General features: G+C 44.1%; 1 protein-coding gene across 2 annotated transcripts in view; it reads right to left on the bottom strand.

Moving 5' to 3' along the window:
* Positions 1-16,237, bottom strand: part of nup98 (nucleoporin 98 and 96 precursor) — a 50,519-nt gene that overhangs the window by 3,261 nt on the left and 31,021 nt on the right. For both annotated transcript variants that reach the window (XM_062047120.1, XM_062047121.1), the window contains exons 15-31: positions 15,976-16,092; positions 13,653-13,842; positions 13,485-13,584; positions 13,301-13,414; positions 13,085-13,223; positions 12,825-13,002; positions 11,075-11,218; positions 10,754-10,969; positions 10,566-10,692; positions 10,259-10,491; positions 6,941-7,125; positions 6,619-6,854; positions 5,681-5,941; positions 5,333-5,490; positions 5,120-5,260; positions 4,904-5,061; positions 2,126-2,347 (exon numbers count right to left, since the gene is read on the bottom strand). In XM_062047120.1, coding sequence (XP_061903104.1) covers positions 2,126-2,347; positions 4,904-5,061; positions 5,120-5,260; positions 5,333-5,490; positions 5,681-5,941; positions 6,619-6,854; positions 6,941-7,125; positions 10,259-10,491; positions 10,566-10,692; positions 10,754-10,969; positions 11,075-11,218; positions 12,825-13,002; positions 13,085-13,223; positions 13,301-13,414; positions 13,485-13,584; positions 13,653-13,842; positions 15,976-16,092 — 2,919 coding nt within the window. The remainder of the gene's footprint in view (positions 1-2,125; positions 2,348-4,903; positions 5,062-5,119; positions 5,261-5,332; positions 5,491-5,680; positions 5,942-6,618; positions 6,855-6,940; positions 7,126-10,258; positions 10,492-10,565; positions 10,693-10,753; positions 10,970-11,074; positions 11,219-12,824; positions 13,003-13,084; positions 13,224-13,300; positions 13,415-13,484; positions 13,585-13,652; positions 13,843-15,975; positions 16,093-16,237) is intronic.

Raw genomic sequence — 16,237 nt, 5'->3', positions numbered from 1 at the left:
GGACTCTCTCACTATTATGTTAGATCCACTATGGACTGGACTCTCACTATTATGTTAGATCCACTATGGACTGGACTCTCACACTATTATGTTAGATCCACTATGGACTGGACTCTCACACTATTATGTTAGATCCACTATGGACTGGACTCTCACACTATTATGTTAGATCCACTATGGACTGGACTCTCACTATTACGTTAGATCCACTATGGACTGGACTCTCACACTATTATGTTAGATCCACTATGGACTGGACTCTCACTATTATGTTAGATCCACTATGGACTGGACTCTCTCACTATTATGTTAGATCCACTATGGACTGGACTCTCACTATTATGTTAGATCCACTATGGACTGGACTCTTTCACTATTATGTTAGATCCACTATGGACTGGACTCTCACACTATTATGTTAGATCCACTATGGACTGGACTCTCACACTATTATGTTAGATCCACTATGGACTGGACTCTCACACTATTATGTTAGATCCACTATGGACTGGGCTCTCACTATTATGTTAGATCCACTATGGACTGGACTCTCACACTATTATGTTAGATCCACTATGGACTGGACTCTCTCACTATTATGTTAGATCCACTATGGACTGGACTCTCACTATTATGTTAGATCCACTATGGACTGGACTCTCACACTATTATATTAGATCCACTATGGACTGGACTCTCTCACTATTATGTTAGATCCACTATGGACTGGACTCTCACACTATTATGTTAGATCCACTATGGACTGGACTCTCACACTATTATGTTAGATCCACTATGGACTGGACTCTCACACTATTATGTTAGATCCACTATGGACTGGACTCTCACACTATTATGTTAGATCCACTATGGACTGGACTCTCACTATTACATTAGATCCACTATGGACTGGACTCTCACACTATTATGTTAGATCCACTATGGACTGGACTCTCACACTATTATGTTAGATCCACTATGGACTGGACTCTCACACTATTATGTTAGATCCACTATGGACTGGACTCTCACACTATTATGTTAGATCCACTATGGACTGGACTCTCACACTATTATGTTAGATCCACTATGGACTGGACTCTCACACTATTATGTTAGATCCACTATGGACTGGACTCTCACACTATTATGTTAGATCCACTATGGACTGGACTCTCACACTATTATGTTAGATCCACTATGGACTGGACTCTCACTATTACGTTAGATCCACTATGGACTGGACTCTCACACTATTATGTTAGATCCACTATGGACTGGACTCTCACTATTATGTTAGATCCACTATGGACTGGACTCTCTCACTATTATGTTAGATCCACTATGGACTGGACTCTCACTATTATGTTAGATCCACTATGGACTGGACTCTCACTATTATGTTAGATCCACTATGGACTGGACTCTCACACTATTATGTTAGATCCACTATGGACTGGACTCTCACACTATTATGTTAGATCCACTATGGACTGAACTCTCACACTATTATGTTAGATCCACTATGGACTGGACTCTCACTATTATGTTAGATCCACTATGGACTGGACTCTCACTATTATGTTAGATCCACTATGGACTGGACTCTCACACTATTATGTTAGATCCACTATGGACTGGACTCTCACACTATTATGTTAGATCCACTATGGACTGGACTCTCACACTATTATGTTAGATCCACTATGGACTGGACTCTCACACTATTATGTTAGATCCACTATGGACTGGACTCTCACTATTACGTTAGATCCACTATGGACTGGACTCTCACACTATTATGTTAGATCCACTATGGACTGGACTCTCACTATTATGTTAGATCCACTATGGACTGGACTCTCTCACTATTATGTTAGATCCACTATGGACTGGACTCTCACTATTATGCTAGATCCACTATGGACTGGACTCTCTCACTATTATGTTAGATCCACTATGGACTGGACTCTCACACTATTATGTTAGATCCACTATGGACTGGACTCTCACACTATTATGTTAGATCCACTATGGACTGGACTCTCACACTATTATGTTAGATCCACTATGGACTGGACTCTCACACTATTATGTTAGATCCACTATGGACTGGACAACGTACGTGTGGTCAGGGATGTGGAGCAGGATGAAGACGGACAGGTGCCACAGGCCGGCGCTCTCCAGCTGGGCGGCGTAGCTGGCGTGCAGCAGTCCCTGGCGCGCGTCGCTCAGGTGGCGGTAGTGCAGCGCCTGCAGGACGCTCCACAGGTGCCAGCTCAGGCGGAAGTCCAGGCGGTCCCAGGTGACACTCAGAGGGTCCAGGAGCTGCTGCAGGCCGTAGTGTCTGCACCAGAAGACCACGCGGGTGTCACACGGTCAAGCGGAACGGTTTCCCACATGGTATTGAATGCAAGGGGACAGGAAATACAAAGATAGCGATAGTGCCGAAGAAAACCCCCTTATCATTAAAACCTCCTGTCTGGGAAGACTTGGTCTCCAGGTGACATGAGGAACAAACTGGACCAAATAATGCTGCACTTACAGGAAGTCTCTGTCAGAAAAATTGTATATAAATTATCAAAAAACTTTCCGTTTTGAGTTCCCAATGAACAGACAAGAGGCTGTCTTTGTTGCACCAAGCAAAGGCTTGGAAAATTCCATTGTGTACGATGGGAGGAGACGGGAGGGGGTTATCTATTGTGATCCAAGACTTGCCCAAGCTGAATCCAGGACCAGCCCAAGCCAGAGGCATCTTTTTCTTTTGTGTTAATGTGACCGAAAACAATGACTGTTTACATACTCCCCATTCCTTTAGAAACAGATGTTATGTAAACAGGGAAAGTCCAAATAAAAAGAGGTGGCGTACAATCTTCCGCCAGAGCGTGGGTGACACTGTAAGAGGTTACAGGTTGACACGTTTCTCCTCAATTGAGCAAAATTGAATTCTGCCTGTTTGATTCTTTGCTTCTTATCTTGTTTAATAGATGTCTTCAGTGTTTGAACCTGACAAAGTCAATAAGGACCCCCGCTACAACTAAAAGTAGCACTGTAGCAGTTTCATAAAAACAAACAGAACCAGGGCTTACCACAGCTTTTTTTATTTTTTTATTGTCATATTCTAAAAAAAAAATTGTATCATCAAAGAGAGATTTTATTAAATATGAAATTGGAATTGCTCATTTACTTAGTCACCAGCTGCAAGACAAAAGATTAGATTGCTTTTTGCATCTTCAATGCAAAAAATTTATTAAAAAAAGAAAGAAAAAAGTAGAGCCGCATTCTGTCAAAATACCGTAATTGTATAGAAGTTATCACACAACTTTGTGTTGCCATCATTTCAGCTCGCCCTGCGAGAAGACAAAAAGCTGTCTTTCATCTTATCAAGCAAAAGGCTTGTAAAGCTCGACTGTGCGCGATGGGATGCGACGTGGAGGTGTCGGTCTCCCTGATCTATTGGACAGCCACAGGAAGACCTTGTCACGACCAGAGATCTACAAAGCGGAGAGGAAGCAGGACCTGACACCGCTCCAAGCGCCTTTTCTTTGAACTGTTTATGACCGAGTGCAACAGCTGTTTATGACCACCTCCCCTCAGGAGCAGCTGCGTGATGTAATCAGGAAATGCCCAAATAAAGGAGGCGTGGAGCTCCCTCGTCAGAGCGGTGTGGTGACGCTGTGCGAGGGTGCAGGCACACAGGCGCTCTCCTCATGAGCTAAATTGAATCCTGTCTGTTTGATTTCTTTGCTTCTTGTCTAAGAGATGTCATCGGTGTTTGAACCTGACACATTCTTCAATTATTCTTTGTAATTTACAATTGAATATTTAGATGCGGGGCTCGAATTTAACCACGGCAACTGCGGCAAAAGACCACCCTCGCCATTTGCCGTCATGCCCTAAAAAAACTGACCAACATCGGCAAGAACATGCCGTGACCGCTCTTGACTTTTTACTTGCTAATGGACGAGGGATGTAACAATAAATGGTATAATGATAATTCGCAATAAAATTCCAGACTGTTAGTAATACCGTCTAATTTTTTGATTACCGAAAACCCGTCATTTATTAATGCATTTTAGGCAACAGGAAGTCAGGCACATGCGCACTAGCGGTGTTTGGCTTGATAATCATGGCGGACTAACTACACACTTTTCTGCGGAGATCTACCCTCCGAGTAAACGGAGCCAAGCGCTTGGTTTGACCTCATTTCCCCTCTCTTCCCGCCGTGTGTTTAAGAGCGCACTGCTGTGTTTAGATGGAGACAGGTGTGGACAATATTGTCTCCACACTTAAAGTATACAGATAACTATTTTGATGGGCTGCAGCAGGCGATGTGTCGTGAACGTTGTCACATCTTGTTTATAAAGTCTTTACTTTGTTTACTGGAATGTTCACTCCTTTAACTGTATCAGTGTTCGAATAACATCAATACTAGCTAAATGTTATGTCATCTCATCGAACTGAACGCAAGCTGTAAAGACTATTCGACATGAGGTGTCGCTCTTTATTTTTGTTGGCCAAACTGTTGTACTGAACCACAAGGGGGCGCTGGAGAAGAACAAAGCTTGTTTTATTTTTTATATCAAAAATTAAACGCCATGTTTTTTTAACTTTACTTATATGAGCCCTTCTTTAAGGCAACACTTGCCTAGAAAGTTTGAGGTCTGTATATATAGACGTGTGTGTGTGTGTATATATATATATATATATATATATATATATATATATATATATATATATATATATATATATATATATATATAAATCGATTTAGAATTAGGATGAATAAGAATCGTGTTTTGGATGTGAAGCGAATTTTTTGTGCACCCCTATCCCTACTTATTTACCAATCAGACTTAGACTAGCTTTAATGATCCACAAGAGAAATTGTTCAACACTTTACCTGTCACTGTAGAGTCTCAGCAGATGGAAGCAGACATCATATAGAGGCTGCTTTGGCTCCGCTTCCTCCTCTTCTTCCTCCTCCTCCATGTCGGGCTGTTCCCCCTCCAGGTATGGGGGCAGGGGTGCACACGCGTATTTGCCCCCCTCACACGACCCCTACAGGACACAAATACAGATGACGACAGGGCTCGCCCACAGGAAACGCGCGGCTCACCTGGAAAGCGGCTTCATATTTGGCGAGGGCGTTGGCCACGGAGGCGGTGGGAGGCAACATGAACCAGAGGTGGACGGCCACGCAGCGCTTCCAGTCCAACTGCGAGCACACGTTGACCCCAGAGTCGGACGTCTGCCACACCTGCACGGACACACATCAGGACTCAAATGGCACGACTCGGACGGGCATAAAAACCAAGCAATAATGGCGTACAGGCTTTCCGGCGAGCAGTGAGAAGATACGCAGTCGCTCTTCTGTCAGGTAGCTGTCAGTCTGCATGCGGTTCCAGTCGGCCAGCTGCAGGCCCAGCAAGTCCCGGCTGTACTGGGAGCCCACGGCCTGAGCCAGCAGCAGCGCCAAGCGGTGGTCTCCTGGCACCAGAACGTACACGTTAACATGATGTTCGTACCTCCATTAAATATGAATATTTATATTCCATGTTTTATGTATTGTACTTGTCTTTCTTTTGGGTGAAATGAGCCTTCCCCATTCCTTGTTTCTTACAGCTCAAAATGCGAACTCGCGCCGTTGTATACAAAAACAACCAAAAAAAAGATTCACCTTCCTTCTGCGCAAGTCGACACGCCTCGCTGATGCGGTTTCCGGTCAGGTAGCTAAAGACGGCCTCCGTGTGGCGACCTTTCTGGGCCAGCGCCACTTCCTCCTCCACCCTGTGGGCGGTGCCGCGGCTCAGCCAGGCCGAGAAGGTCCGCCGCCTCTCCAGCTGCTGCTGATACTCGCTCAATGACTCCAAGGGTGGTGGTTGCTGGCCCCAGAGGGCCTCACACAGGGTCCAGACCTCAGACCAGTACCCCAGCAGAGCTGAAGGAAGGAAAACAGAGCTGTGGACCTGAATTCAAATTAGGGATGGGTATCGTGTGCATTTTAAACCGATACTGGTAGATAATGGTGGTCCAGGTCTATAGACACAACATCACTACACTCTGGAGAATGGGCTTATGCACTCCTCCGCCGCCACCCCACGCCGTCACCACAGCTTGATTCCCCTTAGGGGCGATGGACGGCTGAGTAGTGCTTATACAGCTGCAGCCAGCTTCCGTAGCTCCCACTCCATCCTCTCTGTTGCAAGTTTTGTTGATTCTATGTAAAATGTTTGTGTGCTATGGCTATGAGTTTTTTTCCCCATGGCCTCTGTCTGGACCCTGTTCCAGGAGTCCAGCCTTTGACTGAATATTTTTTTACTCTCCCAATATTCACCTGTTTCTTGACTCCCTGTAACGTATGTCTGCTCTTAGTGGAACTGTGCTGAAAACGTCATTTCAGTACTTGTCTTGTACATGTGAAGAATGGACAATAATAAAGGAACTTTAATTTGTAACAAATCTGCACTTGGAATACATGCCCATTTTTGTAAAAAATTTAATAAATAATGCCATTTTTCTTTACTAAATTTTTAGACATTTATTTGAAGGGACTAATAATTTAATTTAGATAAACTAATTAAAGATTGACCAAAGCCAAGGGCCCGCCTCACTTACGGTCTGTGTCCCCTTGCTGGTCGCTCAGCTCGGTGATCCACTCGGCGTAGTCGTGCAACGCTGCCACGCCAGCCTGGGGCCGCACAAGAGGGCAGGCGGAGGCCTCTGTGCTGACGGTGCTGTGCTTCAGACATATCTCCAGGGGGCGCTGCAGCACTTCATGGCCCTCCTCTTGGCTGTCCTCTCCTGGAGCCTCCAGCTGCTCCAGAAACACCTTGTACGGGCTTTCAGTCAGCCTGCAGGACCACAGAGCACAGACACCGTGTCAACGACCTAGCAAGCTTTAAAGAGGAGAAAGGAGGGGAAACTTTGTGTGTCGTACGGTTTATTTCTTGCTGGTTTTGGCAGGAAACTGAAGTCCGTTTTGGCCATCAGGTCTTGCTGGTGGAGCTGCTTGCCAGGTGGCGAGCTCAGACTATGGCCGCAGTGCGCCAGCATCCAGCCTGGGCCCCAGCCCACTCGAAAGGACCGACCCGCAAACAGCCCAGCGTCCATCAGCAAACTTCCCTGCGGCGACACGTCACATGAAGGTACCACACACTACCATGCAGAGTCTCCGGATTTTCCGGACCATAAGGCGCACTTAAAATCCTAATGTACAGCATAATTCTGGTTGTGTTTAATGACCGCAAAGCAATTTTATTTGGTAAATGGTGTAATGATAAGTGTGACCAGTAGATGGCAGTCACACAAGAGATACGCCAGTAAACACCAAAACTTTAAATTAAGTTCAAGTTAAAGTACCAATGATTGTTACACACCCACAAGGTGTGGCGAAATTATTCTCTGCATTTGACCCATCACCCTTGATCACTCCCTGGGAGGGGAGGGGAGCAGTGAGCAGCAGCAGTGGCCACGCCCAGGAATCAATTTTGGTGATTTAACCCCCAATTTTAACTCTTGATGCTGAGTACCAAGCAGGGATGTAATGGCTCCCATTTTATAGTCTTTGGTATGAATGTTCATGAACATTACACACGGCGCTCAAAAATCTGTCAAAAGTTTTTAGTACGACTTCATTAAGCTATGAAGCCACACCGCTTGATGGATTGTCGGCGCATGAAACATACGAGTATTATTATGGTGCGTGTATAAGGACCGCAAAATGGCAACCCTTAGCAGACATTCTCTGGCGTTTTGTTTCGCAATATTATGCGAAACCGACTTTTCTTACTTTCTGGTACCTGCTGATGTGTATTTGGGATCTGCATAAGTCCTGAAAATGTGCGCGGGTCCGCCATTATAGACCGTGCAGACACCGTAGTCGACAAGCTTCAATTTTCTCTACCTTCTTGTTATGTGACATTCATCCTCCACTGTTGCCATTTCTAATATAAAGTAGTGTAAAGTTCTTACTTATATCTGTCAGTAAACTCGCCATGAAAGCACTAAAACATACCGGTGTAGTGAGTTTACATTATTCATTCAAGGAACTTAAAGGGAAACTTCGGTTTTTTTCAACCTGGGCCCTGTTTTCATAATTTTTTCTGTATATGTGAGTGCTGGATAAAACATTTTTTGAGGTCGCGCCAGTATTGAGCAGGGCAGGCAGCCTCCAGCCCAGCTAACGCTCGTACACAGGGCAACTGGCTCTCGTCAAAATTCGGCCTATAAACATGCATTTTTTTCACACTGACAGGCTCAGATAGTTACAATGAGTGTCCGACAACATACTAGAAAGGAGAAATTAACGTATGTCTCTACCTTTAGCTGGAGATCGCTGTTTGTTGTGAGCTGTGTCCAAATCTCACCACGCTACAAATCTCGTTCCGAAATCTCGCGATAACTCGCGACAAAACACCGGTGGAAAAACAGTTACCTGACTGAGGTGAAGAGAGATGACTGAAGTGATTTTCTGTTGGATTACCGAAGACTGTTATTTTAGTTTTATAGAAAAGTTTGTTTGTTTGTCTGTCATGGCTGAATTTTTGGTCAGGTAACTGTTTTTCCACCGGTGTTTTGTCGCGAGTTATCGCGAGATTTCGGAACGAGATTTGTAGCGTGGTGAGATTTGGACACAGCTCACAACAAACAGCGATCTCCAGCTAAAGGTAGAGACATACGTTAATTTCTCCTTTCTAGTATGTTGTCGGACACTCATTGTAACTATCTGAGCCTGTCAGTGTGAAAAAAATGCATGTTTATAGGCCGAATTTTGACGAGAGCCAGTTGCCCTGTGTACGAGCGTTAGCTGGGCTGGAGGCTGCCTGCCCTGCTCAATACTGGCGCGACCTCAAAAAATGTTTTATCCAGCACTCACATATACAGAAAAAATTATGAAAACAGGGCCCAGGTTGAAAAAAACCGAAGTTTCCCTTTAAGTTATTAGAGTTCCGGTTGGACAGTTTTTCACGGGACACATTTCGGGCGTTGTTGTTGCACTAGTGAGCCACGGATGAGATGCTGCTCCGTTATTGATTGAAGTAAAGTCTGAATGTCATTAAAACAGTTAGCGCCATCTTTTGACACTTCTTCCACTCCTGTCCTTGCACGCTACACCGCTACAACAAAGATGACGGGGAGAAGACGCTGTCCAAGTGGAGGCACGTAAATAAGACCGCCCACAAAACGGCGCATCCTGAAGAGACTGCCAGAAAGCGACTTGAAAATGTGTAAAACATCATCTATGCAACATTTTGAGCAAAGAACCACCATTACATGTTATGTAGAGCAGTGTTTCAACGTTTTTTGAGCCAAGGCACATTTTTTGCGTTGAAAAAATGCGGAGGCACACCACCAGCGGAAATCATTAAAAAAACAAAACTCAATTGACAGTAAAAAGTTGTTGTCCCAATTGTTGGATATGACTTTAAAGCATAACCCAGCATGCATCAATATAGCTCTAGTGTGCGCTTCTATTTTGGTGGCTTTTTCTTTTTTGGGGGTATTTTCCTGTAGCAGTTTTCATGTCTTCCTTTGAGCAATATTTCCCGCATCTACTTTGTTTTAGCAATCAAGAATATTTCAGTTGTTTTTATCCTTCTTTGTGGGGACATTGTTGATTGTCATGTCATGTTCGGATGTTCTTTGTGGACGCCGTCTTTGCTCCGCAGTAAGTCTTTGCGGTCGTCCAGCATTCTGTTTTTGTTTACTTTGTAGCCAGTTCAGTTATAGTGTCGTTCTGCATAGCCTTCCCAAAGCTTCAATGCCTTTTCTTAGGGGCACTCACTTTTTGGTTTAAGCATTAGACACCTTTTTACCTGCACACTGCCTCCCGCTGTTTTTCCACATTTACAAAGCAATTAGCTACCTGCTGCCACCTACTGATATGGAAGAGTATTACACGGTTACTCTGCCAAGCTCTAGACAGCACCGACACTCAACAACAACACATCATTTGCAGACTAAAATTACTGGTTTGCAAAAAATATTTTTAACCCAAATAGGTGAAATTAGATGATCTCCCACAGCACACCAGACTGTATCCCACAGTGGTTGAAAAACACTGATGTAGACCACAAGGAAGTATTTTACATTTAGAAAAAAATCATAATATGACCCCTTTAATGCGCCTTATAATCCGGTGTGCCTTATTTAAGAAAATAGACCTGAATAGACCCGCTCATCGGCAGTGCGCCCTATGGTCAAAAAAATACGGTACCCACAAGAATGCCACCAAGCGTGTTTGACGACGACCAACCTTTCCTTGTGTGACAGACTTTTCAATGGGAACAGGCCCTCCCAACCGTCGGACCCCAACAGTTCTAACAGGGGGCTCTGCGGGTTTGGAGGGCAGAGGGAAGGAGGGACCAGGCCTCGCCCAGTGTGACGAGCGGGGATGTTCAGAAGACCGAGACAAAGCAGCAGGTCGGGTAGAATCCGGCAGCTGGGAGAGGAGGCCGGAGGAGAAACGAGCCTGAAGAAGACCGCTGACTATCAGGAGAGGAATCACAGTTCAAACATTTATCTGCAATAACCACAATCAAGTAGAGTTCAAAAGTTCAAACCTGGGGGTCGACTTTGAGTTCCCGGTACGACAAGGCGAGGGGAGGAAAAGTCAGAGTACATCTTCATCTGATCGTAGACCAGGTCTCCCTCTTCCTCATCCTCAGCAAAAAGGGATGCCTTCATGATCTAGCACAAGCCCAACAAGGTTATTGAGAGGACACTTTGAGTGGGCGGGGACAGTCTTCACCTGGAGCGAGTGGGGGTTAATGCCCAGTGAGGATGCTATGTGGCTGGATGCAGGGACGCCATCTTGCTCAGCGTAGGTCATACTCCCGTGTTTCCCCTCCGACGGGCTCACCGGCATGTCACAGTCACCCTCGTTTCCTAGAGTGCTCTCAGTAGGAAACCCCTGGGTGATGTCGGCCATGTCGCTGTCCAGCTCCGAGACGTCCATGACTGTGGCCTGACAAGACACATCACCTTCTTTTAGCCCCCAAAAAACTGACTGAACTTTCAGAACAGACTGATGGAAGCACCACAAGTCAAGTGCTCCACGGGCAGGAAGTACCTGAACCTGCTGCTGGGAGGGGGAAGGAAGCGGAGGCAGCTTGGTTGGAGGAAACGACATCTTCAGCTTCTTGGGATCAGCCTTAAGTGGAATGTCCTCCTCTTCATCAGAGTCCTGCAGGCCATACTTTGAAAAATGGGCGACCTGGGAGGGAGGGAGTCGGTAATACAAGTTATAGAGATCGAGCGATATGGTTTTTTCAGGGCTGTTTTAGTAGTCAAGGAGGTCGAGAACCGATATTCATTGGCAGTAAAACTTAGCTAAACATGAATATTATATGTCAGTAAATAGCTGGACAAGGCTTTACCTTGTTTTAACATCTTTTTTTTAAGCAAATCTCGGACTAGTAGCGACATGTTTTATACGGCGCTAATGTTGACATTCATTTAGTGCCAAAAACATCAGAGGAGCATCGAAACTTTTCTTATATAATAAGTCTCCTATTTGTCAATTTACACAAAGTTTGGATTTTTGGCAGATACATATTTATTTAGCTTTTTTATGTCATATTTTGAAACACAGAACATGAAACTCTGAGCGATGCTTTAATGGTTGGAGGCTATTTGTGCCACTCCTTAGCTGCAGTAGCAAAAACAAACAGGAGGAAGACACCAGGAATGTAATACAACTGAGGTCCTGGACAAGTTCATGTAAAACTGTGATCCGGGACAAGTTCATGTAAAACTGTGATCCGGGACAAGTTCATGTAAAACTGTGGTCCGGGACAAGTTAATGTAAAACTGTGGTCCGGGACAAGTTCATGTAAAACTGTGGTCCGGGACAAGTTCATGTAAAACTGTGGTCCGGGACAAGTTCATGTAAAACTGTGGTCCGGGACAAGTTCATGTAAAACTGTGGTTTGGGACAAGTTCATGTAAAACTGTGGTTTGGGACAAGTTCATGTAAAACTGTAAAACTGTGGTTTGGGACAAGTTCATGTAAAACTGTGGTTTGGGACAAGTTCATGTAAAACTGTGGTTTGGGACAAGTTCATGTAAAACTGTGGTCCGGGACAAGTTCATGTAAAACTGTGATCCGGGACAAGTTCATGTAAAACTGTGGTCCGGGACAAGTTCATGTAAAACTGGTCCGGGACAAGTTCATGTAAAACTGTGGTCCGGGACAAGTTCATGTAAAACTGGTCCGGGACAAGGTAATGTAAAACTGTGGTCTGGACAAGTTTGTGTAATCGGAGGAGACATGGGGTTCTTAACTTTTTTGACCTCACGACCCACTCAAATATTAACACTGAATTAGTAATATTACTCTTGATTTTAATTGTATTCCATAATTATATCTAACCTTCTACTGCAGCTCACAGCTGATCTTTTTGCTGGGAAAAATCTGTATATTTGTTTTTCTTGGATTTATTTTTTCCTTTATTTAATATGTGTACATCGTTCACTTCGTTTTCAATCTATGCCCTGTTTGCTGTAATGATATAAATTTCCCCGTTGTGGGATAAATAAAGGATGATCTTATTTTACAGTTTAATACCTTGTCAAATGATATAAAACCATGAGTTAATCAAAGATTATTTTTTCAATACAAACATTAGACATAGGTCAGGCTGATTAGAAATAAACTGCATAAGGGATTTTGTTTACTGATAAAGAATAAATGTACATACAATTAGGCTGACACCTATATACGCCAAAATGCCAAATATCGGCACCGATAATTAGTCGATCCCTAATCAGTATGGATTAATTAGATCTTTGACTGTAAAAACGGTCCCTATAACACTGACCTCAAACACCCAGGACCCAGTCTCAGGTCTGTACTCCAGGAAGCGAGCTCCTTGTTTGCGGGAGGCCTTCTCCAGCCGTCCTTCGTAGTTCATGTCGGTCAGACGATCAGGGCTTCTAATTTGCGTGCAGCTCGTCTTGTCGTTTGGCCAAACGCCATCCAGAGTCACCTCGGCACGCCTATGGCCGTGTGGGGGACGTCTCGGATCGGTTACGAGGAAATTGGCCAAAATGCCACTCATTTGTGTGATTCCTAACTTACCGATTAAGCCCCTCGCCCTCGGGAGGCTTGTTTTTATCATCGGGATAAACAATGACCTCCTTGCGTCTGAAGTGGACAATCTCGTCAAGGTTGAGTCCGGTCACGTTCACCACGCCGGCAAAGAAGATGGAGCCGTAGCCTGCCAGGGACGTCACAACAAGGCAGTGAGCGGTCTGTCCGAGCAGGGCTCCGCGCACCATCCAAACATTGCGTCACCTTTACGGCCAACGGTGAAGTTCTCCACCACACACACGGCGCTGTCGTCCACCATCTCGGCCAGTTCGTCCATAGAAGGGATGGTGTAGTAACCCACGCGATTCAAAACGATGCCTGAAAGCAGGAAACCACGCGGTTAGCCGAAGCCAGGCGAGGTCCGTTGGTGGATCAGCGGTCATCAGACCTGCTGGGTGAGGAGACGTGTTGGACTCCTGCAGTACGTCTCCTCGCTCTTCCTGCAATGACTCCTCCCCCAGGGACACGGACACATCCTCGCTGCTCAACTGTCGGCGGGAAAGAGCATGGCGGTAAGCCTTGTGAAGACACACCGCATGACCGTATGATCACTGACCTCCAGGCCGTTCCGAGCAGCTCTGTGCATGTTCAGTTCACCGATGGTGTCCTGCAGGCTGGCTTGGGTGCGTCCTTGCGGTATGGGCTTTGCAATCGGGTTGACGTAGAACTGGGTGACCTCGAGGTCATCCTCAGCCCGGCTGTTGTGACCCGGACCATCCCTCAACTCACTTTCGTCCCCCATGTTGCTGCAGAGAAGCGAGTGTGACGTCAAGACAGAGTGGATAAGGTAGGCGGAAATAGGATAGGATCAACTTTATCCCACAATTACAGTGGAACCTCCATTTACAAACTATTTGCAGAATGTTCGGTTTACGAACTTTTAGATAGTAGAATGTATGCCTGTTTGCAAAAGCTTCTTTATTTTGAGTCCCGTCGGCAGCCATTTAGTGCTTGCTCATACTGAATATTGAGCAAGCCGGCTTTAATTATGAAGAGTAGACTACCTCTCGTTCAGCGGTACCTCTTCCAAGAGCGCTATGCACTCCTCATTCCCCCAATGTCTGCTCCTTTCTTTCCTCTTGTGAGCCGCTCCTCCGCGATGATAATTTACTGTACGTGGAGCTTACTTCTTAAAATGTTTATTATTGTAGCAATACGGTCGAAGGATTTTATGATCGTTTGTGAGGGCACCACAGGGACTTGCGTGTTGGCAGAGCAGACCAACAGCACAGTTCAGCTTGTTGATGTCTTAGATTGTTAAAGAGATATTTAATTAATCACCTCCTTGTTATGTTTGTTTGACATATAGTATCGTATAGCACTTTATATTATGTTCAAAGCGTGCAAACCTTTACTAAAATAGGAACTTTTGTCGAGGCTGGAATCCATTCTTCAAATATTTACATTGTTTCTTACAGTGAATTAAATTTCTTCCTATGAAAATGTCGATTTACGAACCCTATTCAAGTTTGTAAATTGAGGTTCCACTGTACGTGCGGTTTCAAAAAGTCCACACAATAAGGTAAAAACATGAAAACAAGGGGGGAAATGTCAAAGAACACAAGGACTAGGGTTGTTCAGATACCAATATTTTGGTACCGGTACCAAAATTTATTTAGATACTTTTCTAAATTAAGGGGACCACAAAAAATGTCATTATTGTCTTTATTTGAACAAAAAATGTTAGTGTACATGAAACATATGCTTATTATTGTAATTTAGTCCTTAAATAAAATAGTGAACTAGACAACTTGTCTTTTAGTAGTAAGTAAACAAACAAAGACTCCTAATTAGTCTGCTGACTAATCATTCTATTATTTTGTCAACATTATGGAGGGACCAACTGTAAAAATTGATTATTAATCTACTTGTTCATTTACTGTTAATATCTGCTTATTTTCTGTTTTAACATGTTCTATCTACACTTCTGTTAAAATGTAATAATCACACAATACCACACATTTAGGTATGGATCCGATACCAAGTAGTTACAGGATCATACATTGGTCATATTCAAAGTCCTCATGTGTCCAGGGACATATTTACTGACTTTATAAACATAATATGAATTTTTTTTTTAAAGTAAAAAAGATTTTGTGACGCTAAAAAATATCGATGTAATCATAGTAGTATCGACTAGAAACGCTATAGTACTTGGTATCATTACAGTGGATGTCAGGTGTAGATCCACCCATGGCATTTCTTTACATTGTGACGCCGGTGAGCTATTGTATCCTCCTACGGTGTGTAGTGAAGCATGTTTAGCTATTCCTCGTCCTCCAGTGATAATGATACTTGTAAGAAACTTACTTTATTCGTCACCATGGAGGCCAGGATTAGTGATTTATAAGTAGCTAAAACACTGTGGATGGATGTTAGCCGCTAGCTAGCTAGTCATGTCTTAAAGCAGCTCTTCCTAAAGGGTGTTTCAGTGTTATAACTTCACCTTTATCTTGACTTTTTACACCAAAGTGCGTCCATTCTCCCTTTTCTGTCTACACACTGTGTCTGCTTGTAAGTACTCTGTGTGTGTGCGCGGCCCAACATGCTCCTCTGCTCGTAAAACCAGCAGAGGTCATTCCCGGGAACCGATAATTTTCAAACAGAGTATGGTACCGTTTTTGATTCATTAGTACCGTGATACTATACTAGTACCGCTATACCGTACAACCCTACAAAGAACATAAATGACATTAATGATGCAACCATCAGCTGCACCATTTCTACATACAGCAACAAAACTCAAATGAAAAAATAAAAACCTTGCAATGAATACATATTGCGCACATATAGACAAACGGTGAACGGACAAGAAGTCTAACATATGACAGTGCTATTATCACGTGGCAGATGTGGCAGAGTGTGCGTGAGTTCCAGACCTGTGTCCGTTCTGAGGGTACTCTGATGGCGAGGCCAGATCGTCTGCATCCTTGTTGGCAGGACTGCTGTATTGACTGCTGTTCAAATTCTTCAGCACAAGTTTCTTGATGCTTTTCCTAGGGGCAGACACACAAACTGTTAGATAAAACACAAAGCTACTTCACACCACTTTGTTGGGTTTAGCAGCTTCATTTTTTGTCTTAATCAGGACAAAAAACAAAGTTGTTTTTTGAACTGGGAAAATTGCCAGTTTTCCCGTAA

Source organism: Entelurus aequoreus, linkage group LG05 (genome assembly GCF_033978785.1).
Source record: "Entelurus aequoreus isolate RoL-2023_Sb linkage group LG05, RoL_Eaeq_v1.1, whole genome shotgun sequence".
NCBI lineage: Eukaryota > Metazoa > Chordata > Actinopteri > Syngnathiformes > Syngnathidae > Entelurus > Entelurus aequoreus.
The sequence above is the reverse complement of the archived record's forward strand: the minus strand, read 5'-3'. Positions and strand labels throughout refer to the sequence as shown.